Source organism: Melozone crissalis, unplaced genomic scaffold, assembly GCF_028551555.1.
Source record: "Melozone crissalis strain CALT ecotype California unplaced genomic scaffold, PUWL_Pcris_2 ptg000013l_1, whole genome shotgun sequence".
Taxonomy (NCBI): Eukaryota; Metazoa; Chordata; class Aves; order Passeriformes; family Passerellidae; genus Melozone; species Melozone crissalis.
In genome coordinates, this window is record NW_026535791.1 from 42069007 (window position 1) to 42096301 (window position 27295).

The 27295-nt window shown below is 36.1% G+C and overlaps 1 protein-coding gene across 1 annotated transcript in view; it reads left to right on the forward strand.

Moving 5' to 3' along the window:
• PPP2R3B (protein phosphatase 2 regulatory subunit B''beta) overlaps positions 1 to 27295 on the forward strand; it is a 46533-nt gene that overhangs the window by 14898 nt on the left and 4340 nt on the right. Inside the window, exons 3-11 of the mRNA XM_054272171.1 lie at positions 14601 to 14786; positions 16543 to 16646; positions 17186 to 17288; positions 18030 to 18104; positions 21531 to 21617; positions 22043 to 22199; positions 23585 to 23633; positions 24719 to 24808; positions 25502 to 25677. Coding sequence (XP_054128146.1) covers positions 14601 to 14786; positions 16543 to 16646; positions 17186 to 17288; positions 18030 to 18104; positions 21531 to 21617; positions 22043 to 22199; positions 23585 to 23633; positions 24719 to 24808; positions 25502 to 25677 — 1027 coding nt within the window. The remainder of the gene's footprint in view (positions 1 to 14600; positions 14787 to 16542; positions 16647 to 17185; positions 17289 to 18029; positions 18105 to 21530; positions 21618 to 22042; positions 22200 to 23584; positions 23634 to 24718; positions 24809 to 25501; positions 25678 to 27295) is intronic.

A 27295-nucleotide genomic window follows, 5' to 3' on the forward strand; every position in this document is an offset into this window, starting at 1 on the left:
TTAAAAGGAATGAATTGCTGTGTAATAAGCCTTATCCTTCAGTGAGGTACTTCATTGAAGCTAGACAGTGAGTGTTTTGTGACAGAAGGGAAAGCTGAGGGGGATGGGAGGAGGAGGAAGCTAGAAAATAACCACGGCTGGTCTCTCTGCATTCCTGTAGGGCTTGCCTTTTTTAAAATTGGAAGCTGCTTTTATAGATGCTCCTCCAAACACGGTTTTCATTTTCCATACTGTCCCATTTAGACTTTGGAATGCCTGGATGAAAGGGCAGGCCCCCAAAGTGACTTCCCAATCTGTTTTTGCAATTCCAGCCAAGTTCCCTTTAATGTATGGAGCGGGCGAAGTTGAGCTGACTCTTATAATATCCCAGAAGTCGGGCGCAGCTGCTGCTTTAAGCAGCACTGAGAGATAATACAACAGCTCTGCTATTTACTGGGACTCGAGTGCCTGGACTGGCACACAGAGACATTATATGAAATCCGAAAGCATGAGGATAAAGGAGATTTCTTTGCGGCAAGATCCCGATCTAAGAAAGGAGTTGGCGCTGCTAGCTCGGGGATGTGATTTTGTTTTACCTTCTAGATTCAAGAAGAGACTGAAAGCTTTTCAGCAGGTTCAGGTTTGTCTTTCTGTTCTTATACAATTAAGTTGTTGTTGTCAGTTGTACCTTTATAACCATTCAAACTGCAGACAATGCTTGGAAGCTGTCACTCAGCTAGCAGGGTTTTGATAGTCTGTTCCATATATCACGATTTCTTCTGTGTTTTAAAAGACTGTGGTGGTGGTTTTGTGCAAAGAAAAGATGAGAGTTTGCTGAAGCACATAGCACAGCTCAAGTACAATGTTTGCACAGAGGTATATGCAGTGCAAAGTTGGTGCATTTAATGCTATTAGGTTTTTAAAGACTCTTTTCCTTAATCTGTATAATTGCAACCTACATGCATTTCTCTGAGGGGTTTAATTTTCCTCTTATCGGAACTGGACATATAAAAAATACTGAAATAGGCTGTAACTTCACTAGCTCAAACATAATGTGGTAAAATACACAAAATGTGCTTGGATACTTGCCTGGTGATCCTGAATTCCTTTAGATTGTTTATTTTGGACTTTTTATTTGAATGAGATCAGTTGTTGCTGCTTGATTCACACGTGTACTGCTGCTGTTTTGTAGCAGTGAGTTAAAGCTACAATTTTCAAGTGTGCTTAAACTTGAGAATAGAAATATTTGAAAAGTAAAATCCGAAGGGAAACTACTTATAGAGTCAATGTTCAAAGAGATTTGTTATCCTTTGGAGTGAGAAAAAACATACAACTTTTTTTGAGAAACTGAAATTTGGTATTTCTTTGAATACCCTTTAAGACATACAGTGATATCTGAAAGCATTCACTTTGACCTTACTTCACCCTCACTTCTAATTCATGTACTAAAATAAAGGTGTGTCAGTGAAGGCATGTGTGAATTTTTTTCACCCTTTTTTAATTAAGGAAAGTTTAGCACTTGAATAAAAATTACATTAACTTGGAATTTCTGGCATTGTTAGTTATTCTAAATATAGCCTGCTACTTAATTTTGAGTTCAGAGCACTGGTGTCCCTTCCAGATGACCTTCAAGAGAGGGACATAGAGCCCTATGACCCTAAAAATGCATTAGCCTTCTGTCTTCTATATGATTATTTAAAATTTGTTTCAAGTGATCTTTATAAACAGTGTTTATTCCTTTGTGCAAAGCAGAGTGCCGGTGTTGACTGTGCTCATTTACACCATTCAGCATAGACATGTGAGTTAAAGGGTTTTTGACTTGTGTGTTCAGTGCTAAACTGGAGACAGGTACATTGATTAGAGATAGCAAGAAAAGAAAATACGATCTTAATTACCCAAAAGTAGTGGTAGCAGTTAATATTTGGGCACCTCAGAAGAGGAGGCAAGTTCAGTCTAGTCATGGCATCCTGTTGTAAACAAACACAGCATTACCTTGTGTGGTGCCCCTTAACTTGATCTGTCTTTCATCGAGCGATAGTTGGATCACTTGTACTTTTACAGGGCCTTTTTATGTTGACCTAGAAAACATCTCAGTGTAGTATAGTTCAGCATAGCTCCAAGCTACTAACTGCTTTAGAAAACAGCTTGTCTAATCTGTAGGGGCTCTAGGATGCTGCTGGCTATAAACTTGCAGTGAAGACAGTGAGCAAGTATTTTGCATTTTTTAACCAGTCTTGCACTTCCTGGGTAAATGGCAACTGTAGAATAATGTATGATAAATTACTTCATTAGATTACAAAATTTTTTGAGCAAAACAGAATTAACACACTTATAAAACTAGAATATGAGGTCTGTCATTGCTCAATTTGATAGAAAGCATTTTCTCTTAAGTTCCTTTTTTAGGTGATGGTTTGCTTTGACCCCATGATGTTAAGGAGAACTTTTTGGAAATATCATAAAATATTAAATAGGGGTGCTAGTAACTGTTGATATAAAAGATGCATATTTTTTACCTGCTGTTTTATGTTAATTCCAACTTATCCTCATAGGTTAGGTGTTTTTCAAATAATAGTGTTTATCAGCTACGTAATCATTGAAGAAATTTCATGTTAAAATTAGAGACTCCTTAGAGATTTTGTAGAATAACTTGAAACAAAACTTTATCATTTCAGTTGCCGAGCTTTGTTGGTTTTGGAATTTACAACCTCCTATTTCCCTGTATAGGCTTTCAGACACAACAGGTCATGAATATGATGTAAAATTAGAATGGTAAAGTCAAACAGAAATGGAAGCAATCTATTCTTCCATATTTCTACTACAATTTTGTAATTTTATAATTTGTTAAACAAATGACAGATTCTCGTTAAGAGGTTTGTGCTATTAAAACTAGCATCTTAAAATAAAAAATTAGTAATGGTGCTGAATGGTGAAATAACATGTGGCTCAGAATCTGCTCTGAAGCGGGTTGGAATGACTGGTCTTCCACAGGTTCCAAGAATTCTAAGGCAGTGGCTTTTCATATAGGGCCATGTAAGTAAATAATCTGTGTAGGTAATCCCCTGTGGTTTAGAAGGGGTGGTCATTAGAGCATAGCACATCAGGTTTCTTGAAAATCTTTAAATAGACCACCAGTAGTGAGGTGGGTTGTTCTAGAAAGTGGAATAGGCTGTTCCTCAGTTTTAATTTCTGGATGAAAATTGAAAAAACCTGAGCAAAGTAGGGCTTTATGGAAAGAGCTATTTCTCAAAAGAAAGATGAAGCAATACACAACTGTTGAAACATTCTCTGTTACCTTGGGGAGCTAATTTTCTTAGTAGGTATTTCTGCATAAAATGAAGTAAAACTTCATTCCATCTTACCCTGATGTTAATTGTAAAACCAATGTCTTTCTTAAGTACCTAACACCTATGGAATATATTGAGCTGGGAATGCAACACTTGAAGGCTCGCTGTGCTTGTCCACCTTGCTTGTCAATTTATCTGAAACTTTGGAGGAAGAAGAAACTCTCACCTTGTCAAATGTACTGGCAACTTACAGATGTGAACTGAAAGGCTCAGCACTGTATTTTAACCAACGTCTGGTGACATCCCTACCTGTCAGAGCTGGAATATAAGCAGCACCATTATGCATGCTATATGAGGAAAATATACCTCCAGTTTGAAACATAATTAGAATAAAATACATGTGTGTACACTGACATGCTTATACATTTAACTCAGTGTAAGCTAAACCTGGGAAAATGGGTATTTTTTGATACTTAGAGGCCACATGGCCTTAGAAAACTGCAGAGTTCTAATTTTAAAACTAGACTTTTAAAAAAATCAAATAAATTCATGCTGAATATAATTTTTTTAAAGGAGCTAAAAAAAATCTACCCTAAGTTTTTAATTAATCCTCTCAATGTTAGTGACAGACCTGTGCTGGCATATTTTTTGATACTTTTAATGAATTATAATCTTTATCTGCTGTGCCTGCTGGGTGATCCCTTGGTGTAGTTGTATGCGTCACAACTCAGTGTGAAAATGGAGAACTACTCATTTCATGACCACCTGTTAATGACACTAAATGCTGCTTACACACGCTATTTATGTCAGCTGTATGAGAACTATTTCTTCAGCTTCTGCAGTGTCTCACGAGATTGCCTTGCCTTCTGAGTGAAGTGGCTTTAGATTTTAGTGCCTCTTGATCATTTTTACATTCCTTTGGTACCAAAATGCTACATAAATGCTTGTGGCATGTTCAAGCAATGAACACGGAGTCTGTAGGTACTCATGTGTGCTGGGCTGGTGTATATTTGTGATGTAGTGCACACAGTGATTCTTTTAGACATGAAGATAATTCTCATTTCTGAGGCAAAACTACTTTCAAAAAATTTAATTGAGGCTGTTGGGTTTACAGCTATAGTCTCAGAAGAAGGTTGTGTAACAATTAGAGGCTTCAGGCACGACAGCTTTCCTGTTAACATCAGTTTTCTAATTTAACATAATTTGTAGACCTTTTAACACCACAGGGAGAGGACCCAATATTCATTTTTACATAATACTTTTACATCAGGCACACAAATGCCTTATTAAAGAACACAAGTGTTTGCTGGGAGGGCCAGAGATGGAATGCAAATCTCATTCTGACTGTAGCTAATAGGTACACTTGATGCTAGCTTGCTGATATAATGCCAGTTTTCCAGAGCAGGTGCAAACGTTTAAAACAGAATGAAAATATATAGGCTGCCCACTGAGACTTACTAGTTAACATGAGGTTTTCCATAAATGGTTCACTGCTTGTGGATTGCCAGGTTTTAAGCTCTAGTCTCTTAAAAACAAACTGTAAATAAGCTGGTAGATTTTTGCCATTTTTGTAATGGAGACTCTTGGTTCAAACGTAAAATGTATTGGCTGCCTGTGATAGCAGCTTCTTTACCTGCTCATGTCTGGTCGTAAATCTATTTTTTAAATTATTATTACAGAATATGTGTACTGTTTCTGTAGAAAAACCAATATGGTGAAAGTTTGTTACAGCTTACTTGCATTCATGATTTAAGAGTCTAGGTGTCAGTTCCCTCTGCCACTAAGTTTTGTGATGCAGCAATTCATACATTGAAGAGTTCAGATGTACTTATTTTTTCCCTTGAAATAAAACATTCACTATTTTTTTCTCCATTTTAACAAACACTACTAATAGTAGATGTTGTATGACTTGGTAGTCCTAAAAAGCCTGAAACAGTTCAGCACATCTTCATGTGCAATGTCCTTCAACTTTTACAGGGCAAGAGGGAGATGAGATTGTTTTCACAATTGTCCAAATGAGAATTTTTCAGGGCATCAGCAGACAAGCAGGTGACAGGATACTTGCTCCAGCTGTTGACTTTGCAGCTCTGTAGCAAGGCTGAACTTGGTGACATTTCTTGTTTGAGAGGATTCTTCTTGAAGTCAATTGCACCTAGTGATTGAAGCTTGCTTGTTGTAAACATGTAAGGATAAAAAGCTATTGCAGAGTTTAAGTGGATGTCTGTCTTAGCTGTATGTGTTACTTTTGATGTTGAACTGATGGCCTGTCCTGATAAGGACTGTTTGCTGTAGACAAATGTTAGAATTGCCTCGGGTGTACCTGTCAGTCCATTGGCTGTGTATAATCACAATAATCATGTGCTAGGAGGAACTTGCCAGATTGTGCCCTAGAAACAGCTGGGGAACAGAATGCACTGGGAAGGAATAGAGGAACTGATTTAATCTGCAATCAGAGTATTTTCTGAGGAAGCTGCAACTGTATGACAAACAGTATATATTAGTGGCTGGAATACTTAATTTGACATAATTCATAAACTGTAGCCTGTTTGACAGCAACTCACAGGCACTAGCAGTTATACTATCAGTGACTAATTTTTCTACTGCTTTTGTCTTATTATGCAATTTAAAAGAAAATTAGAAAATTTTAGAAAATTGTGTTTCACGGGGTAGATTTTTCTGAAGAATCTTCATTTTTTTCCATTTTATACCCTTTTCCATTTTTAAATTAGTAAGGCATGTGAAAGAGGGAAAAAATATCTTCACTGGATAAAAAGTGTCATCATTACTAGTGATGGCAAATTCTCAGAGGAAGCCTTGCTCTAGAAGCCTTTGGTAAAAGTTTTGTCAGCAAATAAAGCAAGTTACCAGTGGATGTGGAAGTAACGTGGAATGGTCTTGTGCCCCTTTGGGGGGCACAGGTAACTACATCTTTCATTTTATGTTTGTGAAAACCCAAGTGTTTTCTGAATAAATCAATAAGCTCTTCATACTCCATATTTTTTATATTGAAGCTCTGTGTGGCTGTACAAAGAAAAAAGTGTGCAGCCGTGTTTGGAGGTGTTTCTACAGCAATAATGCTTTTGCAATAGCATCTTCCAGTTCCCAGCAGGACTGCATGATTTACCTATGTCAGCTCTACCAAGCTGCAAATTGGGGGAATCTCAGTATTTCCAAAATCAGAGTCGTAGAAGAACTTGAGTGAGACATCTGTTAGTGCAGCATATATATTACTGAAAGGGAGGAGATTGGTCAGTGTGCACTATAATGGTGAGGTATCATGCAGAAAAATACCAGTTTACCTCAGCCTTCACTAACAAGTGAAAATCAGATTTTGACCATTTAAAAGTTTCCCAGTGCTACTTTTGTTTGTGTGTATGTGATATGATTTGCCTGTGGTGGCCATTCACAAATGCTTTTAGTGGAATGTGGTTTTAAATTCTATACCCCAGATAGTATGTATGGAATGCATTTCATAGTTTCAGGTGGAAGCATTTGCTGGATGCCACTGCCTACAGTCTCTTCCTACATTAGAATATGCTTTCCCAGATGGGTTTGTGTAGATGGTCCAAAGTTTTCCATGCTCTGCTGCAGTGCTGACACTTCAGTGGCTTTTTCTTGAGGATCGTTTTGGCTATTTCAATTTGGCTTGGTTAAATAAAGGGGGAAGGTGTTAATGGTAGTTGTACCATAATTCTTTATGCCTTATAGGAAGATTTTCAAGACTTATCCACGTGGTGGCCCTTAGCACACCAATTTCATTCAAACTGGGCAGGGTGCTTCTTTTCCAGGCTATCGCAAAATTAAGAGTACTACTACTTACTCTGCTGTCTTAAAATAAGGAGAGAAATTAGCTTCATATAGCAAACAGCTTAAAAAAACCCATTTCATTTCTTACCTCAGAATCTGAAATTAGGGTCTTCTTCAGGCTCCATTTTTACTGTTACCTAGGATCCTTCCTTGTGCTAGTCCTGTCTGCTCTAAACATCACTGAATCTCTTTTAATTTGTTTATGGAATTGCAGCACTGACATGCTGTAACATGTCAGTGATCCCAAAATGGGACAGAGCAGTGTACGGGTTCATCTCTAGAGTAAAGTCAATTCATCATTGAGGGTTAACATTTGCATTGAACACAAGACCAGATTACCACATACTTTTTTACAGAAATAGACTTGAGAGTAAATGGCCAAGAATATGCATAAATGAGATGAGAATGATAGTCCATTTATTTAAAACTGAGATGAGTGCACAAACTGGGATGCAGGAAGGAGACTCCCACCGTATTTTTCTGGTCAGAATTTGAACACAGGATTGCTAACTGGAACATAGGCTGCTTTGGGAGAGTTGCTGAACCCTGCTCTCAGACCTTAACTCAGGTCTCATGTATAAAATTGGAAACACTGTAGGTTAAAGTACCTTTTTTCTTCTAATGGTATATTGCTAGAATTTTATGGGAAAGTGTATTAATTTTTCCATTTCCTTCCCCCCATGTAGCACAAATATTGACTACAGACCAGACTGGATGAATGAAATTTTCAGAGTTAAGGCTAACAGCAAAAGTAAGCTAGTGTAAAACTGCAGCAGGGTTAAAATTAATGGATGTTTATCTCTTACTGTGGAAAGAAAGAGAAGCATGTATGATAAAATTAGTCTCTATAGCCCATCTAAAAACAGCTGCCAGACAGTCACTGAAGGATAGCAAGCTGAAGTCCAGGATAGAAGGAAACAACTGGGACTAAAATGATTGTTGCCAGAGGAAAGACTTTTACATATATACCCTGATGACTGGTTTAGCATGGGTTCATTCTCTGTAGGTATCTCAGGGTTTGATCAGTTTTATATTTCTGACTAAGTTATGCAAAATTAATCACAATCTTAGCATGGTTTTAAGCCTAATGTAATCTGATTTTAAACAATACTGCTGCAGTACTCCCTGATCTTCCTTATGTTAGCAACAGAACCACGTTGCTTCTAAGTGGCACCGAGTGAGATTTGGTGAAGACAAATAGGGAGTTTTAATTTTGCTCTTCAGCTGTCTTAGTGACCTGAGGCAAGTCACTTCAGTGTCACTAGTGAAGCAAGTAAATTCTATGGAGGAAGGGGAAGATGCAGGTATGCTGTGGTATAGCTTACCTTATGCCATGCTGTAAAGTTCATTATTAAGATTTCAGATAAACCTAGTGTTTATAAGATGATTTTCAGTACAGTAATTTCATTTTAGATAATAGAACTTGGCTGGAGGAAGAACCCAGAAATTTTCAAAGTTTTAAGTTGTCCAAGGATCATCTTTCACAGAGGAGAAAATACTGTTTAGCACACCAAGCTGAATGGGAAGTAGTACAATCAGTGAACTCTTGCAGTAAAAAAATCTCATTAGTTTGGCTGGAAAGATGCTAATGAGGATGACACAGAAAGGAATAAAAAAGCATCACACTTCAACTCAAATAATTTTAAATGTAAATGTCTACCACAAGGTCAAAAGAGCTTATGTTACAGAGGGCATGTTTCTCTGGGCTGCTTCTGAGGAAAGTTCTGGTAGTAACCTTACTTTGTCTGTCCTGAAACAGATTTTTGAAGGCGCTTCAGCAAGTTAAAGTATTTGATATATTAGAACAGGTTTTTCAAAACTGTTGTCTTTCCTCCAAATGAGAATGAACCTTTTTCTAAATAATAGTAGTGCAAGTCTTATGTGAGATTTTCAAGATTTATATTCCATAAAACTACTGATAGTGTCAGTTGTTTATCTAGAGGGAAATGTTGACTTTCACTTTGCAGTCAATTAGATAATAAGCTTAAAAGAACTATTTCTGTGATTTTATTGGTCAGACTTAGATTGACAGCAGTAACAGAGCAGAGGGATGGGAAGACTGGTTAGGTGTTCCTTGTGAGCCTGCTTACTGACAGCTTTTTATTACATTCACAATTACTGTTTAACTGATCAGCTGTAACATACATTGTATTCTTAAGAACTCACTGAATTTAATAAAGACTCATTAAAAAAATGTTACCATTTGAATCTCCATGTTGGCTTCCATTTTCTGTTGTGTGTCAGGGAACTTCATGCAGTTACCTGTTTTCATTGTTAGGTGGTTGAGGAGCTTTATACGTGGGTGGTTGCATGGATATTGGGATTTAAAAGGCTGAACTGCATATCTCTGCAGAAAATCCTCTTAGCTTATTGTGCACTTTGCTAAACTTACCTGGATGAACCATAAAGTAGAATATATGACTAGATGGCCTAGTCTGTTGACGAACTAGATTAACTTATGTACTGCACATTGTAAGCAATATTACAAAGACCTTTTTTCCTCCTAAATTCCTAGTTAAAAACTACTGAGGAATTGAACCAGACTATTTCATCTATTTGATAGGCAAAAATCTCTTTATAGTATTTTCAATACTTAATGCCTTTTTTTCTTTTGGCAAGATTGTGGTGCATCAGTTATAAAATCCTAATGTGAAGTTGGATGTAAATGTAAGGTAGAATTTTTGGGGTCCTTTTTTGACCCTGTTGTATGCGTTCCAATGACTTTTCTCTAGTATGGTCATTATCATAGAAATTCCTATCAAATACTACAGCAAGAGCTGACTGCAAACTCTGTAAATATTTTTAAATGTTTAGGGTTGGGCTTTTTTCAGAGAAACAGGAAGAAAAAATGTTGCTGTAATCAGCATTTCTGAATGAAGTTATCTTATTCTGTAGTCCTGTCAAAACAATGTAAATACCAATCAGTTCAATCCAGATAGTGATAGGATGAGGGGGAACGAGGGGGAATGGCTTTAAACTAAAAAGAGAGGAAAAATTCTTTACTATGAGAGTGGTGAGGCCCTGGCCCTGGTACAGGCAACCCAGAGAAGTTGTGGGTCCCCCATCCCTGGAAGTGTTCAAGACCAGGTTGAATGGGGCCCTGAGCAACCTGTGGGTGGCATCCCTGCCCACAGCAGGAGGGGTTGGATCTAGATGTCCCTTCCAACCCAAGTTCATGTCTTCATCTCAGAAATGTCTAAAAGAGTATTAAATTCACAAACAAATTTGCCTTGCTTTCTTTTCCAGCAAGTCCTTTATAAGTGAGGTTTTATTCACTTGCATTTGAATCCACATATTCAACCCCTTCATGGGGCTCAGTGTTTCTGCTTTGGCAGTTGCTACATGCAAATGTTAGAGCTAGACATTACTGAGCATACGTTATTAAAATATCTGGGATCAAGTCCTCCCTTCCTTGTTGTTTCAGCAATATATATTCCTGTAGTTGAATGATTATATCATAGCATCAGCTCTTACAGTTAAGAGAGAAGGAAAAGCCCACCCTTTTAAAATTTCCACTGTCTTTATTTTTTGCTTATAACAAAGTTAACTCTGCTGAATGCCACTCATCAGGTGATAGATGTAAGAAGACTGTCTAGCTTGAAGAATTAATTTCTCTCTTTGGGATATGGTGTATCCATGTTCTCTGGTATATACTAATATATTACTGTGTTGTAATTATAATACTGATTTATGCTATTAATATAAACAAATTATGAAAGAATGGTTGGAAAAGGATCTGGAAAGTTGCAAAATTAATATTAGAAGTTTTGCCCTTTGAACAGTGACCTCAATGGGATAACAACTTCCATTTCCATTTCTTTCACTGTAAAAATCAAGGCAAGTAAGTGTTGGGTAGCTGTGGACAGTCTTTACAATTCTGTATCTCAAGAATGAAAACTGGTTGTGTATTAAAGGTTTTCTTGAATTCTCCTATAGGCAAATCTTACAGAAGTTTATTTACATTACTGCAAACAAGATGTTTTCAAGGAATCCTCACTTCCCATCTGTTATATAAAACCTAAACTTCAGTGGCAGCTTTGCAATACACTACAGATCCTGGACTTCATATATACTTATTGCAAAGTTTAATGCTCCCTTCAGTCCTGGCACTTCAACACACATCTGTTTGAGTTATTTACAAGCTTATATAGCTCTTTTCCTTATTTCCAAGCATGCTGTTGTTGGTACTCTTTCTCAGCAAGTTGCAGGGAAAATTTTCACTGACCAAACAAGTCTCTTTTTTTGAGTTTAGCTTACTGTTACAAGTTTTAAAGGTTTTAACTTAAAACAACAGGAAAATGTAGATCACTTTCTAAATGTTAAATTGACCAGTGAAATGGAGTAGTTGTGCAAAAAGATTAATGAACTGTTCCTGCAGATTTTCCAGTCTAAGACTGGATGTTAGTAGGCTTCTGGCTGTTCTTTTTAATGAAGGAATTCCCCAGTTAAAATTATAATTCATTTTAGAACAGCCCAATCTCACGCAATTAGTGCATTTAGATTGTTCTGAAATAGCAGAACTGACTCCATCAGCTATGCAATATGTGCCTCTACAGAAGTAACTAGCACCTGAACAGAAAATAGGGACACTTTTAGAGCCCTTTTAGTATCACACATTCCTTCATTAGAGCACACACAGCAGAGCAGCCTCAGTTGTACAAGAAGCCTTTTGGTTATTCAGACTGAGAGGAGAATCTCTGGCCCTTCTTGGGAAGGTGAGAAGAGGGAGGAGATGTAATATCAACTTTATAGTGCATTAGTTGGAGCTCATGGTTTTGGACAATGTGCTTCTCTCTTTGGTACAGTTCCTATTCCTGTGTTGACTGACATTAACAGCACAATTCAATTGTCCCATTCCAAGTTGCTGGTGGCATTTAAGAAGCATTAGCATGCTCAGATCATCCACGTGGCAGATGCAGAGTGAGAGCTGTGCTGGATGCCACAAGGAATGTTCAAGGGCATTTTGTTTCGTGCCCTAGATGGTATTCTCACTAGATGCCTATATGTAGGCACCAAATAATTCTAGCAGAAATGACTGTGAAGTGATCATACACTTGCTAATGCAAATGAAGCCTTTTTATAGTTTCTTCTTTTGCCAACTTTGAGAAACCAGCATGTGAAAATAGCCATCTTTCAGTATAGGGAAAGTTAATTTGTCTTGCTATGACAGATTTGTAGTCTGTATTTGGTCTTAGAATTAATATTCCGTCTTATAGGTTAAATAGTATATGTTTTTACAGTAAGCATGCTGAATTCAAATGTTTCAATATAACATTTTCATCTTAGAAAAATCATTTTTCTTCAACTATATGTTTGTCTTAAGTTCTGAATTGGTTGCTGAACTTCTTCCTTATAATCTTTGTCTTGAACGTGTTCCAGACTATAAGATGAAAAATAAATAAAAAGCCCTTATCATATAATTCTTTTAATTAACTTGTGCTTGGATAGGTCTTACTACAAATCCTGAATTGAGATTTCCTCCTGTATTTAAGAACAGCTTCTAACCTGGACCAATGGAAATCATTTCTTGTGTAACTGAGGTATCTAAATTAGTGGTTTCTGAAAAAATATAGTATCTAATGATCAAATGGTTCTGATGATAGCTTTTCTTTTTCTCCTGGGATCTTTTCCAGTGTAGTCTTCTCTCTGTTTCTAGCTTTGCTTTTAAAAGAAATTTTCTATCTGAGGCTCTAAATTTCCCTAGCTGTGGATTTTAAAAATGCCTTGCTTCTTTGTACTAAGCTTCCTCGAAATGCTGATGATATCAACATTTGCTGATGATATCCTCATGACATCAGCAACATTCAGGGAATGTTAGTAGTCTGTGATTTGCACTTTCCCTTTCCTTGGATGAGGCATTCCTCATCGGGCACCTCTGAAGAGCTGGAGCACCTGCTGCTCTGTGGCCACTTGAGCAGCTCACACGGGAGTGGTTGTCACAGAATCACAGAATATTCTGAGCAATACTGGAAGGGACCCACAAGGATCATCAAATCCAACTCTTAAATGAACAACCTGTACAGGGATTGAGCTCATGACCTTGGTGTTATTAGCAACGTGCTCTGATCAGCTGAGCTAATCTTGTGTCAGTCCAGGCAGTTCTTGGAAATGGGGAAAAGGGGAAATAGGGTAACTGCAAGGGCTCTTGGAAAGTGCTGATGGGTAGAGCTGGAGAATGAAACAAGGTGTTCACCCCATTACAGACATTATTTGTTGTGCTGGTGGTGATTTTATCTGGAGAATAAAGCATTGCTGTCTTTAGACTTCCTAAAATTTTGGAAGTCTGCAGTTGGAAGGGATTTTTGATACCCTGTAGCCCTCTTATTTGAAGCTGCCTCATCAACTGGACTGGTGAACCAATGATAAGATATTAAAAGTTGTTACTTAACAGTATTCATAGAAAGTGACAGACATTGACTCCTGGTGTCACAGATTCAAGGTAACTTTTTCTTCTATGGAATAAATCTTGTAACATAGTTAAGGTAATTCTGCAGCTGTGGACAGGAATTCTGGCTCAAATGCAGAGGAGAGGAAAGAAGGGTTAGTTCAGATTTTTTTGGTTTTGTGGGGGTTTTTTTGTTTGGGTTTTTGAAGAGATTTTGAGCTTATTTTCCCCCCGTTATGGTTGAAAATGAGAGATTAGATGCAGAATCTTGAACACATTCATCACTAGGACAAGTCACCCTATAGCAACGTTTTTACATTTGAATAGTAGTATTGGGAATAAGGACTTTAATGTGGTTTAATTGCTAAGTTTGAGTTGTTTCCTAACTCTGTTGTTATTTTACCTGTTATCTTTGCTTCTATGCCCTATTTGACATTCTTTTGGAAACTGACTACTAGGTAAATTCTTCTTTACTGAACTTGAAAGCTTTTAAATAAATTTCTCTTGTTACAGGTCATCTGGTGTTTTTTTTTAGTGATGTGGTGTATCACAATTCTTGAGAAACAGCTTTCTAAACTCTCATGGTATATACTTTACCCAAAAAAAAACCCTCTGCAGACATTGTTTGCTACCTTTATAAAATCTATACTTTTTTATGGTGAAAAACCCAAAATCTTCATCATAACTTTATTAAATAGGTTGGTGGCTTGTAAAAAAGTTATTATATTTATTTCAAAACCTTGAATCTGTAAAACTAGAAGTATTTCAAAAGCAAATTCTTTTATAATATCTGTTAAGATGGAGGTTGAAAGGTTTTTTCCTGAAACAGATAATACAACATGAGTAATTTCAGGTGTCCCCAAGAAGCTGTCCAATGTGTCAGTCTTGAAACTTGATATGTGTTGAAGATTGAAGTTGTTTTTATTAAATATTTAACATCCTAGAAGTTTTTCTAAATGACCATTTTTGAAAATACTCATCAATTTTTCCAATGTGGCCTTATTCTGTAATAGTTTATTCAATTTATAATCTGAAATCTTTTTGAAGGTGTGTTGAAAAATAGAATACCAAGAGATTTAAGTAATCTGTGGAGGACTATGTGATTTCATGGTATTTGACTGTCAAATGTGTATTTATCTATTTAGGTTCAAACAAAGAAGGAAGAAACTTTGCCACCACCACATAGTCAAAACATTCCAACTTTTTATTTTCCTCGAGGATGTCCTAAGGAAAAAGTAAATATAGATGCTGTGATTGCCAAAATTGAGAAAACTTTTTCTGAATTTCCGAATGAGAGGGCAACATTAGAAGACATGGGTAAGGTTGCAAAGGTGAGAGCTTGCTGGCCATCTTCTTTTTGCACTGTACTCCTGTGGAAAGGAAAGATGAGTTCTGTGTGCTTGCTTTTCTTGTATTGTGTGTTTCCATCTCCCACACATTAGTATTTAATGATATTTTACATTGTTGATAGTAAAATAGTTATGATATTTTAAATGATGAATTATATTAAGATTATATAAGATTAAATTATGATATAGTAAAATAGTAATGATATTTTACATTGTTAATAGTTATGTGGAAGTTTCTGCATTAGCTATCTATCAAATGACCTTATAAAAAGAAACAAAACATTACAACAAAACTTGAACTACTTTTTTTGCTACGTAAGTAACCAAATACTAAAGAACAACATTGTATGTTGTTCTCCATTCCAGATTGACCAAGAGAGTTAATGCAAAAGCACTCCTAATATATGTTTTGTTTTCAGATATTCACACAGGTTGGAGTTTTTTCCTCATTCTGCTAAACCTCCATTGCAAAGACACTGGTAAAGACAGCATGGTTTGGTAACTTGAGATTATAGCTCTCAAGTTATTCCTGAAGAAATACTTTAGAGTTATGGCAGAGTGACAAAATACTTAGCTTAGAAAACAGCAAATATTTTTTAAACTTCTCTGTAAATTTAAAGACAATAAGCTAGTTAAAATGGACTTAAATTTCCATTTTTTTATATTGAATTAATGCTTGAAATCTCACTGCAAGTCATGATCTTGCTAATGAGTCTCAGGTTCTCATCCATGTTCCTGTCACTTTGTCCAGGGTCTGGAAAATAGAAACTGTGACTGCTCACAAGAGCAGGACTGGGAGTTTGCCTCACCAAAACTTTTTTACTGCTAAGCTGAATGATAGGATCCCAGTCTTCCACAGGTCCTTCCAACATAGAAGTACATAGAAGTAAGGAGGTAGGGAAGAGACCCTTCTCTCTCAGCAAGGAAGCTGAAAGGGTCCAGTCACCTGTTATTCAGTGATGAGGACAGTGTTCATCACAACCACTTCTTTTATTCTGTTTGAAGTACTAGTTAAGCTATGGCATGAGAAGTAATTGTACTTTTGCTCCAGTGACCTTACACATCTTGCAGTATTCAGTGTTTTTGGAGATCCTTGGGGATGCCAGCATGTCTGACTGCTCCCAGCTGGAGTCTGTTTTAGGCAGGCTGGGCTCTTGGCTGTTACAGCTGCAGACACTTGGGCTTTAGGTGCTTGTGCTTACACTGGAGTTGGGAATGTGTAGCTGTTGAGTACCCTAAAGCAAGATCCTGCTGCTCAGGGCAGGCTGGCCTGCTACTTAAAATTGGATACAGGATGTGCCATGCACATGCAAAGGATGCAGATGAGTTGAGCCATCTTCTGAGCCAGACAAATGTCAATTTGCTCCAGTTCACAGGGTCTGTAAGTGTGCTGTCTTGAGCTTAGCTTAAAGACATCCAGCTCTTGAAGTGGAGCTTCAGATGGACTCTGTTCAGCTGCTTGGAGCATGGACAGACAGCCACGTGACTCACTGTGTTAGTCTGTTAGGAATGCTACAAGTTTCCCTGTGTTTTGCTCTCCACTTTTGGATTTCAGCCTAAAGTTGCTTTAAATAGATTATTTCAGGACGTGAAGCTGGTTTCAGAGACTGATTTTTAAAAAATTCTCTTCCCTAATGCTTTTTTCTTAACACTTGTAAATTTTGAAGGATCCATAAATAGAAGAGTAGCCCTCAGATAAGCAATCAATAAACTGACTTGATGTATACTTTACTTGTAGGCTTGTGAATGCCCACTGTACTGGAAAGGTCCTTTGTTTTATTGTGCTGGAGGTGAACGAACAGGATACGTGTCAGTTCATAAATTTGTTGCAATGTGGCGGAAGTAAGTAGATTACTGTTTTTAGAAGTACTGCATTTTTTTGCATTGAAATGTGATATTTTAAGTTCTGAATGTGATCTTGTCTTGTAAAGGGGAATAAAACACTTTCCCATAATCAGCTGTTGTCAGCAAGCTTGTACATGGGAAAATGTAACTAAATAATACTTTAATATAAACAAATCTTCATTTACAGGGTTTATAGATTTTAAAATGTTTGGGTAAATGACAATTCATGAGAAGTGACAACCATGGCCCTTACTTGTAGATGCTAGTTCTGAGCAATGTGCTTTTTATTTTTAGCTCTTTTCTAATTTTAACTTTAAATTGTCCTTTCATGTAATCAATTACATGGTGTACCCACCTCCTTTAACATCAATTTAAGAGACACTTCTGCTTTGATAAGTTCACTTGGAGCATGGTTTGACATTTGTAATGACCTTTTTAATAAATATTGTTTCATAGGCCTTGCTCTAGGTTGCCTGCATGAGGTAGCATGAGCAATTTTCTGTGTAGAATACTAAATAGAAATATTTCCATTTCAGAGTACTTCAGACCTGCTATGATGATGCTGCGAAGTTTGTTCATCTTCTGATGAACCCTGGATGTAACTACTTGGTGCAAGAAGACTTCATTCCTTTCTTACAAGTAAGTTGCAGTTGAAACTATTTCTAGAACACCACAAAATGATGAATGGCAAAGCCCTGAGTTGCTTGAACTAAACATACTTTTTCATAGTCATCATTAAAGTTTATTGATAATATTTAGTGCAACTGACTTTGCATGATCCACTAAGATGCTAGTGACTTGTTTTACAGTTAATAATTTTGCATAAGGTGAGGTGTTTTTTAAGCACCCTGGAAAGATTTAAAATCAATTGTAGGAATAACATATGTATTGGAATCTTTGATGTTTCATAAGTCAGTTAAAGTTATTTAAGTCAGGTAGCCCTTTGGAGGGCAAAGGAGAAGTGGGATATGAATTCAAACCTAGTGTATCTTTGTTGGAAGAGCAGCAAACACCACCTATGGAAATGACTGAATAAAACCTGAATTGACTTCACTGAATCATAGACACAGAATTACAAGCTAGGACAGTCAGCAGTGTTCAAAATCCTCAGCTTATCTAAAATACAGGAAAAAAAATCCTATTAAAATATTTCTAAAATAACAGGAAAGCTTTTGTTTATCCAATATATTTAAAAGATAATTTTATTTTTAAAAGGTTTGTAATGTGATTTGTCTGAAGCCTTGGTGAAAATGTAGTTCTCAGTAATGATTGTGGTAGTTAGTTTAAACAGTTTTGGTTAAGGAATAGCAGGTGTGCTATTCTTTGCTAATTGTCTTAAATGGATACTAATGAATGCTCCTTGTGATATTGTTTTTGTAGGATGTGGTGAATAGTCATCCAGGCCTTTTATTTTTAAAAGAAGCATCTGAATTCCATTCTCGGTATATTACAACAGTAAGTGATTTGTATCTGGAAAAGCTATTTTTTGGTTAACTAAGGAAATCAAGATTAGTCAAATGTCTCTAAGCATCTTTGTCCCATGGGAAGAGTAGAGTTAGAGCAGGCTGTAAGTCTTCATTTCTACATAACTAGAAATTTTGTGGAAAAGGAGTCTTTCTTAGGCCTGATAGTTCTCAACATTTTTAAGGAATTGCTGAATTTAATACTAGTAAGAGAAGCAGTGAATTGTAATAGTGTTGGATAAGTTAATGAGCATTAAATGAAGAGCAGGCTGTTATCTTAAACTCTTGATTGTGGCTGTAGACTGCATTCATTAGAATCCTGACCTTAGTCTGGGATTAATTAAGTGAAGTCTTGAATGAAACATCTATATTAATATGATTATGTTCAGTATTAAGTGAAATAATGATAATATTGAAGCTGCTTGCCACTTGTCTCTCTGGGGACTTTTCTTCCAAGGAAGGTTTTTATACATGAAAAGTTCAATTCCTGTCTTCCCAGGGTTATGTGACTGAAGTATTTGTTCTGTACCCAAGGGAGAAATCGGTGACATTAAATTTGCTCAACTGAGGACTAGACAGTCGATTCCACTGAAGTCTCAAAAGATTAAAGTTCTTCAAAATGACATTCAGTTCACTTTCTTTGTGCATGTGAAAACTAGCTTAATGAATATTCTCCAAGAAAAAAAAAAACATGCAGTGTTGATCATCTTATATCCATCTTACACTTTGACCCAGGTTAAAATTGTGGAAGGTTTTTTTTTGAGAGCATTTGGGTTTTGTTCGTTACATCCTTCTTACAGAGACTTGCTGGCCTATCAAGTATGTCCTGCTGCATTAGGTTTTGCTTCTTGTTATAATGATTACCTGAGCTCACAGAACTTTCCTGTCAGTTGTGATTGAAGGAATTGTTCTGCCTGTGAGTTGTTTTGTTTCTTCGTGGATTCTTGGTTGTGTCACAGCCTGCTCTGGTTAAAATTGTGAAAGCTTGCTGCATGACCTGAAAAAGAGTAGGAAAGAAAAGGTCCTGCCATGTCCACTTACTTTTCTTTGGAGGAACAGCTAATTGGAGAAAGTTTAGCAATATTGAATAAATCATTACTGGAAGTATTTTATTAACAAAATTCAGAATATTCTGAGTTGGAAGGGACCCATAAGAATCAAGTCTAACTCTTAAGTGAACAATCCATACAGGGGTCAAACCCACAACCTTGACATTATTTGCACCATGCTTTGACCACTGTGCTTGTTACAGTCTTCCAAAATTGTCCTGCAAGTTATTAATGATAATAGATTATTTTACCTATAGTGAAAGAAGCCATTTCATACCTGTATTCAGTTAGCTTAACCTTGCTACATGAAGCTTCATCTAAAGGATACATCCAGCTGCAAACCAAAATAGCCATTCTGCTGGGTTTTTGTATATACCTACACATATGTATGTGTGTATGCATGCACATTACATACATCTCTTTAGCACTTGTTGTGTAAGCCATGAAAGCAATCTGGTCTGTCTCCTAAGATATGTTATAGGTTTGTTGGTCAATCCAGTTATATATGGCCAAGATAGAGCTGAAATAAGTTAAGAATGAGACTTATTTTTAAGTCTCAATAAGATACTACATTTAACAAATGTACAGATAAGATGCTACATTTATTCTTCCAGGATGTTAGGTGCGTATCTGAACTATGAGTTCTTGAAATTGTAGTCTCTGTATTGCAGCGTTTCTTCTCCCTTCTAACAAAGCACTCTGTAGAATAATAAAGTCAATTCTCTGACAATTTGCTTACACTCTGCACTCAGTTTACTTTAGAAAACAGTTTAAGTTTGTTCCCAGTTGTCTTTACCAAACATTGAATTATGTTTTTATTTTTAGAGCAGTTAAATGTATAACAGATGAGATAATGACATGCAGATGGATTAAGTTGCAAAGCTAAGGCAAAAATCTTTTTAGAAAAAATTGCTTTGTAGTGTAAGCCAAAAAATGGGCCTTCCCTAAATTCACAATTAGAATTAATTAAGTTTCAGAAGCAGGATAATCTATTCTTCTGTCTGGAGTCATTGAACCAGCTGTTCTTGTTCGAAGTGAGAACTGAGGAGCTTGCTGCTTTACAGTTTAAGTTTTCTTTCAAAACTTCATCAGTGCATTATTCTTCTATTTATAATTTTAAAATGATTGGTTAGTTTAAACTATTGATTTACTACAGTTGAAGTCTGAAGTGATAAAAAGCTTAGCCTGTAGCTGGGAGGACATATTAATTGCAGGAAAGGGATTCCTAAGGAGAGGGGATTTTAGGTAGTACCTGCTCTCTTGCAAGTGAAGCGCTGCACATGCATTACTGAGTCTTGCCAGTTAGCAGGTATAATCAATCACCAGTTGAGCAGTTATAGCTCATAATATGCTTGGGGTGTTTTGGGGGTTTTTTTTGGTTTTGTTTAGTGGTGAATGACTGACTTGAAATGTACACCTGGTTGTCTTAAGTCAAACTAATTGAGGTGAATACTGAATTCAGTTAAGTAGCAGAAAAAAGATATTTTGAAGTCATATTTCAAGTCTTTAGTTTGTAAACTAAATTTTTGAAAATTATAGCGAATGCGTGAGTTGCCCAAAATAGCCATAGAACCATTAGTTTGGAAAAGACCTGTAAGATCATTGAGTTGAAGTACGTGTAAAATTTATTTTTAAAAATGTGTAGAGTACTCATATGGATGTATTTGTTTCTGGTTCCAGTATCAGTCATGGCACAAGGATTAGTTGCCTTTCTTGCATAGATTATTTTTTTTTTGTTCTTCACTTGGAAAATATTAATGTACTTTTAATGTTATTAACAGGTTTTTTTCCAAGGAACTTCCAAATAGAATGAACTTAAATGGGGAAAAAATTCTCCTTGCACCTGCAGGAAATATTTCTGTCAGATGTAGATTTGTTGTGTTTGTAGACTTCAGAAGTAGCAACATCTGCTGTAGTCTAATTCTTAAGCAGTCCCAATTCTATTTCTGTAAAATCAGTTATGAAGTAAAACAGTCTCACAGCAAATGCAAGTCTTTAAATCTGAAGTAATAAGATATATTAATAGGTTTATTTGATTATATCCTGATTAGATCTGGAAGACTTGAGGTAGTGAAATTGCCAATATACATATTTTGGATAGCATATAAATATTCTGCAACATTACTGAGTGAGATATAGGTACTGCAACATTGAAATAAAACTTATCTAGATTAGTTTAGATATAGATTTAGAAATTATTTGAATAGTGGATAATATGACACAAGAGACGTTCTAACTAATGAGAACAATAGAATTAGGGGAAACATGGAGCTCTGTAATGCAGCTGTACTAAAACATCCTTGAGAAATATTTGCATGGGTATTTAATTACCATAGCTAAAGTTTCTTTCCATTTTCTCTTTCTTGCAGGTCATACAGAGAATATTTTATACAGTAAATAGGTCCTGGTCTGGGAAAATAACTTGTAATGAACTCAGGAAAAGCAACTTTTTGCAGGTTTGTAATATCTAAAATTTTGCAAGACAGATATTTCTGGAAGTTTTAAAAAACTGCATTAACTAAAGGCTTAAGGGAGTAACATAAATAGCATTTCTTCCTTTTCCAAAAAGTAATGAAGACCCAATTGCATTAATTCTCATACATTAGAATATGTTTAAATGTAACTTTTTCTATCTGGAGCTGTATACATGTAAATGTGTAGCAGAAGTTGGTCTGATCTGTTCATTCTTTTGTGAATGCATTCATTTTCTGCCACGTGTTCAGTTTTGCTGTCACACTGTATGGTGTCCATTGTCCCTGAAAACAAAAATTGTTCCACTGAAATAGCATTAGATATTAACTTAGTTATGAGAAATCAGACCATTCAAAAATAAATGTCTTACAAACTCTTTAATATGTTCTGTTTGTCCTTCTGATAACAGAATGTGGCATTATTGGAAGAGGAAGCTGATATTAACCAGCTGACAGAGTACTTCTCATATGAACATTTTTATGTTATCTATTGCAAATTTTGGGAGCTGGACACAGACCATGACCTCTATATTGATCGGAAGGATTTAGCTCGACATAATGATTATGGTATGACAAATGAAGCACCTTTGTTTACATGTATTAAATGACCTGTAAACTTTGAGCTGAGGAAGTGTTTTCATGCCAAGGACAGTTTCATGAGTCTGTTGGTGTAGCTGGTCCTGCTGACTCAGTAAACTAAAGCAGGACAAGTCATCTGTGATGCTACTGATACCACATTTACAAATACCACATTTGAGGAAAATTCTGAATTTGAATTCTGATCTTGACAAAGAAGTAGGGCAAATATCACTTATGTGTTGGTGTATTATAAATGGTTTTATTTGGAAATTTTGGGTTGTTATCTTGGACAAAGTCCATTTTACTGATATTACTCAAGGAGCATTACTTTTATGGCAAGATATGGAAAGAGTAGAAAAGGCAAACATACCTTCAGGTACTTGGCTTATTTGGGGTTTTGCTAACTCAGCTGCAGTGTGTTTTGCTTTAATACTGTTAAGCACTACTTAGCAGGTTTACATTTGCTGCATGTACAATATGTAATGACTGTGATTCTATAGTCTTGCATGCTTGTTCCTATTTTAAATATTCTTGTAGCTTGTATGGAACTGTTGGGGCTCTTTTTAGGTCCTTGTGTCCATCTTCATAGTGTTCCTTTCAGGACTGGAAAGCTTACCTAAGCACAAAGTGATTATGGAGTATTATCCCACATTAAAAAGGATAAACACAATTCTGATTGCTTCTCAAAATTTGCCTACTAAAGTTTGACTGTGCTTTAGGACAGTGAGAAAGGAAAACTGCTTTCATTTGAGTGGCTGTTCTATTAAGTTAGTACATTTTAGGAAGAAAGCACAACTAATACACACAACTAATAATTGCAGTGCCACCTGCAATTTAATTTTGCAAATTCTTAATGATAAATTGAAATCCTTTACAAAAGAAGTGCTTAGTTCAGACATGTCTGTAAAATCCCTGAAATGGTTTCAAAATAGAAGCATGGATCAAAACCACGTCAAAAATAGACCCCCGTCAGAATCAGTAAGGTATGTTTATTATGTGTGATCGTGCCAGTTCTGGTTTGGCTCTTTGCCAAGGTCATGTAAAACTTACTGCCACTGGAAAACATGATTTACTTGTCAAAGAAGTGGGAAATGCAGTTTTATTAATCAGCCAATTTTATTACTTGTATTGCAATTTGATTACTATTTCTGCATTAAGTTTGCATTCAAAGCTGGGTGGTTGTAGTTTTGCTTTGAGGCTTTGTGTTAAGTGATCCTCTCTAAAAGACCTTAAAGAGATTAATGAGCACTACCCCTGATCGTTCTCACTGATCTGTGTATGTAAGAGGAGAGTTCCAGTAAACTCTTCAACAACAGGATACATGCAAAAATAACTTGCATAGAGTTGACACTGTTTCAAACTTTTCTTCACAGCAATTTCAAATAGGATGATAGAGCGCATCTTCTCAGGAGCAGTAACAAGGTACTTGTTTTGTATGCTGGTCTAAATCCCATTTCATTTTTGCTTGTTAAATTCAGTGGTATTCCAAGGGAAAAAGATGACTCCCCTCACAAAGGAGCAGTGAATTTCAAGATAAGATTTGTAGTTCAAATTCTAGTAGTACTAGAGTGGTCTTGGAACCTTTGGTACGGTTCAAGTTCTTCACTCTCTTTACCCATATGAACATGGGCCACTGGGTATTGTATGATGGGAATGAAGAAGGAAGAAATAATTCTTTTTCCATCCCTCAAACCTGTAAAATGTGTGAGGAGAACTGAGCTTTTAAGCACTAATTGTAAAATCAATGCTTATTGCATCAATAAATTTAGAAGAATGCCTCCAGTTGAGTTAGTTCACATTTTTGACAGTCATTCTTCATTTCTCCCCTTGGGATTGACTTCCTCTTTTGTATTTATGGCATTTCATTAATTTTTGAAATGTTTCCTAGCACAATATCTGAGATAAAAAGCAACCGATCAACAGAAATAAAAGCTGAAATAAGAGACTTACCAGGAATATGTCTAGAGCTTACTCCTTTATCTGAGTTTCATGGGCAAGACAAAAACATATACCATATTTTTCCAGACATCTTGAAGTTAAAACATCAAAAAATGAATTTCATTATTGAAATGTAATGTCTAGGAACTGCCTACCTGACTTTTTACTAGACTGGTTGACTGTGTGCAACTTACTTGGTTCCTGCATTTATGAGAGTAGAAACAGACAATTATGTTCTTGCCATGGACATTTACTTCCTGAAGATTTCTGTTTCATTTTTATCTTCATATTTTCATTCCAAAACTTTTAGCTAGTGGAGTTCTGTAAAGCTTTTAAGTTCTCATCCCTTCTACCTGAATAGAAATTTTTAAAAGCCTCTGTACTTGTAGATAATATATCATCAAAAATTTTTGAGATGGCTCTTCTGTTAACTATTTAGCACCTTATGAACACTGGATCATTTAGGAGTAAATAGTTAATACCAACAAGAAAATAATCCTTAATTTTGCTTAGTAAAAGCTAGGTTTTCTAAAATAAATTTTCTATCTTTTTCCTCATTGGCCTCCAAGAGGTAGAAAAGCACAAAAAGATGGGAAGATTAGCTACGCTGATTTTGTCTGGTTTTTGATATCTGAAGAGGACAAGAAAACACCAACTAGGTAAGAATGAATTTGTTTCAGCAGAAATAAAGACTGATTTTGTTTTTCCAGTCCTTAAATGGGGACCACTGATAAACAGCTGCAACTCTAATGGAAGAAGCTTATACTATAAAAACATGAGTGGAAATGTGGCCCAGTTCTTTGCATCATCTGTGTTTATCAGTGTCTCCTGCTGTAGCTGTAGAAGTCTAATTTATTGACTTTTAAGAGGCTAATTCAGTGTTATTGTTTCATAAGTTGTGTGTGGCCTATTTATAAACAGGGCCATAGGTTAAGGATGTTGCAGCTGTTTCATGATGCCAGTGATTCTGGGAAGCTGTGCAGCTCCTGTATGGTACTGATGAGAAACCTATCATGTGACATGTCACTAGCTTGTTTAGTATGGGAACATGCCCAAAATACTGAAGTTGTCATGTACAATTCAATTTTCCATTGTCTCCCTTGATTTTCTTTTTTAATGTAAAACTATGTGTTTTAGTCTTCTCCTACATACCATTAACACATGTGTTTTCAAATGCAATAATGGATGGTGTAGCAAATACCAGCAACTCTTACCACAGTAGCTGGTGTTCAATACCTTTCCATGGATTAGTGGAATGTACTCTTAAATCTAGTTTTGCCTTTGAAACAGGCAACATGAATTCTTGAAAATCTGTAGTAAGTTTGTCTCTGCTGTTAATGACTGAATTCCAGCATTGAATACTGGTTCCGCTGCATGGATCTTGATGGTGATGGTGCTTTGTCTATGTATGAATTGGAATATTTTTATGAAGAACAGTGCCAAAAATTAGAAAACATGGCCATAGAACCTTTGCCTTTTGAAGACTGCCTGTGCCAGATGCTGGATCTTGTAAAGCCACAACATGAAGGTAATAAACTCCTTTTCCATCTTGTTTCTCTGGACTTAGTGCAGTCTTAAGAGCACTCAGTTGGTCATACAAACAAAATGCCTTGAGGTTGTCTTTTCACTGACATCTGTTAAAGCTTAATAATTGATTGGTCATCCAACAGCAGGCAGGCATTCTTTCCATACAAAAATTTAATATGCTGCTTTAAAATTCCTTGTCAGCTTTCATTTTGTGATTGTAGCCACATTTTGCCTTGAGTAAAACCTTGTCACTATCTAGCTGAGGTGAAGCTCTCAGGAAAACCTCTTGATGGTTCACCCATTTCTCACCTCTTCCAGTGCTCATTTGAGCTTCTCTGGAGGGAACAGTTTCTAAACCGTGTTTGTCTCTTAGACCAGTATTGACTTCGGTTACACTGGAAGCCTAAGTTGCCCTTAGGAAATTCATGACAAGGGGATTAAAATTAACAGAATAATGAACTTTTCTGAGTTTTTGGCTATTTTTCACATTTGAACTTTCCTTGACCTGCATTCTACTCTCCTGCATTTGACATGGTATCATCTTTCGCTGATAGAACTTCAGTTTACCTTTTACACTTGAGAAAAACTTAAGAATACAATTATGGTTAGACAACCAAGTAAGTCAGGTTTATTGCCCACTTTCTTTCTAGTATTAAGAATATTTAAATTACAAGAAATTTAATTTTTTTAAGACACTTGTCATTTATTGAGATGGGATTTTTTGCATGCTGAGGGAATTGAAATGGCTCAAAATTAGAACATAAAGCTTGATATTCTTATTTAAACAAGTTAAAATGGATTTGCTTAGTGAAATCACATCACTAAAGGCAGATAAAAATTGTAAATGAAGAAGGAATATTAAGTGTGATTCATCTGAAAGCTCCATCCCTGATATCAATGGAATGAAGTCTTAGACCAACATTGTGTAATGCATGGGGGCTAGGGGGCATTTAAAATGAAGTGAACCGAGCTCTGAGAAACACATTTATGTTTTATGGTTGCTCACAATCACCTCCTGAACTCAGTAGCTCCTTTCCAGTTTTATGTTATGCTTCTGAAAGGCTTTTATAATATTTATGTTCTACATTTGAAATGAAACAAGATAGATGAGATACATCAATGTCATGAGGATGATAAAAGAAGACTATCAAACACAACCAAGATGAGTTATTCAGGGTAACAAAAATGAAAGCCAGTTAAGAAGGGTTGATTTTTTTTTTTTTTTTTTTAGTATAAACTGAATCATGTTTAAAAGGTGGATTAAGAAAAAAGTCTGATTTTCTAATACAAAAACTAGCAGCATAACTGATGTTTCACTTTGTAGCTTCGAAACAAAAGAAGACACTTTCATAAAGTTATGGCTAAACTGTGATACATTTTCTATAGAATGCTCTGTGTGCAAAAAAGCAAACTTGAATTTCTGGAGACCTGAATTAATTACTTAAATTTTACTCCTGTTTTGTTGGTGTTTGAGAGACAGTGGTAGGCATCTACACAAGTGTTGCGTGTCTAAGCTCCCATTGCAATAAATGGAAACTGGAGAGCAAATCAATGAACCAAACATAGGAGTCTAACTTAAACTGGGAGCTTATGTAACTAGGATTCAAATCATTTGCTTG